General features: G+C 48.1%; 1 protein-coding gene across 1 annotated transcript in view; it reads right to left on the bottom strand.

Moving 5' to 3' along the window:
• The window catches only part of LOC123017424 (B-cell receptor CD22-like), a 40,028-nt gene that overhangs the window by 17,948 nt on the left and 18,026 nt on the right, over positions 1–4,054 (bottom strand). Inside the window, exon 3 of the mRNA XM_044418769.1 lies at positions 4–114. Within this exon, the coding sequence (XP_044274704.1) occupies positions 4–114 (111 nt within the window). The remainder of the gene's footprint in view (positions 1–3; positions 115–4,054) is intronic.

Genomic DNA, 4,054 nt, shown 5'->3' with positions numbered 1-4,054 from the left:
GGTATGTATAAACCTCTGGATTGCTGCTGTTGTATATACACTGCAGTAAAAGTTTGGTTCCCTCTTGGACTGCCTGTCCAGGGACAGCTTTCACCTCCACCCCTTTAGGAGGATCTGAAACAAAGGCAACATTCAGAGTGAAAAACGGAAGACGGACGTGCTGCCTGATTTCTGTACACTACTTTTGATATGTGGTCAAGGGGACCCAAATACCAAACATGGGTGGATTTCTCATCAATTCTGGAGAGGCACCTAATAACTTAAAGTCTGCAAACAGTAGTCTAATCTTTCCTTCACTGTGACCACCGTCACTTTTGACATTCTCAACCAATGCCTGGATTAGCCATGGGCTACATGGAAGCTAACCAAGTATTCAAGACACGACTGAGGAGTTCCTGGTCGATAAAAGACCCAATCCCGGAATAAGATTCCACCTGTGGAGGATGGGAGAAGCATTTCCTTGACAAACATCCTTTCTGGGTGTTCTGGGTGCAAAATATGGAGCCATCAAGAACACCTGCAACTGTTCTGAACCTTTCATAATAATACTTATCCCTTCATTAACATTATTTCCCTTAAGTTAAATTGCACTGATAAAGACCCACTTTTTAATTCAACACATTTACAGCTACTTCTACTCTACCCCATCTACCTCTATGCCACTGGAAGCAGATCATGTGCTGTCAGGATGAAAGGAAGGCTGCTATCGTATGCAGTTTCTCCGTGGTAAGTCCCAGGGAAAACAGAGGGAGGTTACTTCTGAGTAAACATGCATAGGATTGCTCAAAGTGCCTCTGTTCTCATCCTGGGCACCCTTCTTTCAAGCACCCACAAAAGGCCCAGGGCCCCCCATCCATGTGAGACGCTCACATTTCACATCCAGTTCCATGCTGCTCTGGGATACTTGTGATCCGTTCAGGTGGTTCAGAGAGCATGTCAGCCTTTTCCTGTGGTCCTTCCACGTTGGCTTAAAGTCCAGCACAGTCTTGAGACTTCTGGCTTCAGAAATCCTTCTTTGTGCAGCCAAACGATCCCCCTCTAAGCCGCCAAGAGTCAAGCTCAGTGGCTCATCAAGGCAATGGTAGATCATTGTGCACGTCAATTCGGTCATCTCATCTTCTTTCAAGGTCTTAGGGTAGAAGTCGGGTGCCGGAGGTGATTCTGTATCCCCAGAGGAGCACATGGGAGGCCAAGGTTAGCTGAGAGTTCTAAAATAACTATTGGGCTTATTCTGCACATGGGAATTTACTGATATTCAGGAAGTTCTCCATAGTTGGACAGGTGAGTTTGAGCTGAAAAATGCATGGAATGAGGGGAAACTGAAAGGGGCTGATGGGGCATTGGTCCTTGAGTGCCTGCCTCCTAAAACTCCTTATGTTCCAAGCCATTGTAGTGCTGAATTAGTGCGCCCATCACTGCATCTGATGCCCATCACCTGTAGCAAGGAGACAGCAGGCGGGGCGACATGGGATTCCCCGTCCTACAGATGGGTGCGCCAATTGAGTTTGCCCAGGGTAGCTGCCAAACCTGGTGTGGGTTTGAAAGGCACTTTACCCCACTTCGCACCATTCTCCAGCGTGTTGCTTGACTGAGCAGTGATGACGGAGGGGCACATTTCTCCTTGGAGGAGGCACGGCCCCTTTCCAAATCAGAGGAGACGGGCCATGGGGTGCCTGAGCCAGACCTTTGCTTAGATGGAGGAAATGGCCCTGGTGCAGCCTGACAGTCTCCCCCACACTTTGCAGGGAAGGGAGCTCCACACGGGTTTGGCATCAGGACACTGGATTTCCGTGCCACCCTTGCCCAGTATTTGATGCTATAGATACAGGGCGGCCTGGCCATGGCTCTGCCTGGTTTAGGAGTCTGCACACTGATGTGGGAGGGCCCTCCAAGGGTTCCAGCTGGGGTTTCTCCCTTCCATACCTGGAGATGCCCAGGGTGGCCCCTGGAACCATGCAGATCATGTGTGTTGTCATGACTGGTGTTTTTTCCAAGCCACCCTATAGCTGACATTCCCTGCTTGATGTATAGCAACCAAAAGCATACAATAAAATATAAATAACCATTTAACAACTCATAAAATGTCACTAGAAAGTTAAAGCCACTTTTTAACAAGCATGTTTGTGTAGCTTGACCCCCTAAAAACAGCAGATGATCCCCACCTTGCATGGGCTAATCAGGGCTGCCAAAGGCTTCAAGGGCAGCCTTGCCCTGGTGTGAAAGGACGGCAAAATTGGTGCCAGGCCAGGCTCAGTGGTGAGTGTGTTCCAGAATCTGGGGGCTACCACAAAGAAGGCCCTCCTTCTTGTTGCCACCAACTGAGCCTGCCTTAAAGGTGGTACTCTCAGGTGCCAGTGAAAGGCGGCCACAACTGATATTATGTGTTTGGACCACCTTGATCTTCTTATCAGCTGAACGCCCCAACAGGTCCAGGAGTGTCAACAGGATAACACTCTGCATGACTGCAAATCTTGCCCTGACCTCCCAAACAAAATGGACCCAGATAACTAGTCCCATCCAAGAATAGCCAGAACTGGTTGGCCTCCACCTTCTCAAGGAACTTTCTCAGAAAGGGAACATTCACTGCCAGGCTGAAAGTATTAGGGTCTCCAGAGAAGTTTCGGGAGTGACTTCGCCAATGACTCGTGAAGGTGGCCCATGCTCACCTTCCTGGCCCGCCTGCTTCTTCCCTCCCTGCCCTTTTCTATGAGCCAGGAGCAACAAGAAGCCAGTATGAACGCAGGTGCACATGGGTTCAAGCACTTGGTCTGCTGGTCATTCCTGAATGAACCAGCTGAAACTCATCCTATGCAACTCGGCCCAGCTGTGCTCTGGGCACCTCTGCCATGAGTGGGGTGCTCCTGCAGGCATGCGATCCAAACCTCAACTCATGTCTGGTACCTGTGCTGAAGACGAAGCCTCCTCAACTGATCGAAGTCAAACCAACCCATTTTCCGAATCACATATTGATGAGGACAACTTACTTCATCTAGATTTTTCCAGCATCATATTTCTACAGAAATGATTTAATTCTCCATGGAGTGACCATTTGACTCTTCAATGCAGGATTCTCAAGGCAAAGAGCAAAAGTTTAAACCTTCACGTACAGTTCTAATGATTTAAAACTTATTTGATTCAGGGCTCGTACAACCAGTGAGTGATGTTATTTCCCATAAAAGTTAAGTTTCCTTCACTACATTTCTGCATACCAGTTGCTGCTAAAGGTGCAGAAGCAGCAACAGCAAGAAAGTTGATCAGGGCAAGGAAAGCATTAGAGCACAGAAGGCAGTGTGTGAATGGGATGTGAGTCACATTGAAGAATGTAATAAGATGCAATAGCGATTAAAGGCCAGCCATCCTGGCTAACAGGAACTGCAAGTAACGTCCAAACATCATTTGTCACTGAAATGCTGCCACTACAAACCATGATGCTGCTGCTCTGAAAGGGAAGGGGGTTTGTCCCAACTAAAGAACCACATTTTTCTGGGAGGAAGCAGGAACAGAAACTGCTGTGCAAAATTCTTACCTTCCACTATAACTTCAGCTGTAAAAAGCCACTTTTGCGATGGTTGTGTAGGTGAACCATAAAGTCGTGCCCCATACGAACCAGAGTCATTTTTCTGGAGCTGAGAAACCTTCAAGCTGCAGTCTCTGCTGCTGAAACTTCCCGCATATTTCACCCGACCACTGAACCAAGGAATAACTGTGGTACTCTGGTAACGGGAGGTGGTGTTGATCTTGTGCAACAATGTTCCAGAATAGTCTTTCAGGGATTTATCAAATTCAGGATTTAAATACCAAAGTAGAGAGAATTCCTGGAGGGTCCGAACATATGAACTTTTGATCTCACATGAAATCAACACACAGGAGCCCTGCCAGGATTTCAGAATACTTGGTGCTATGATCAATGGGGTTGGGGGATCTTTGCACAGGGTACCTGAAAGAAGAAGCACAGGAGAGGTTTGGTCGGCTTCTGCTCTCCCCCCACAGCGATGACCAGATGTCGCAAATCCCCCCAAGGCCTCCAGTGCCGTCCCCTGTGCGCAGCAAGCAA

Source organism: Varanus komodoensis, unplaced genomic scaffold, assembly GCF_004798865.1.
Source record: "Varanus komodoensis strain SLA01 unplaced genomic scaffold, ASM479886v1 scaffold93, whole genome shotgun sequence".
Lineage (NCBI taxonomy): Eukaryota > Metazoa > Chordata > Lepidosauria > Squamata > Varanidae > Varanus > Varanus komodoensis.
The sequence above is the reverse complement of the archived record's forward strand: the minus strand, read 5'-3'. Positions and strand labels throughout refer to the sequence as shown.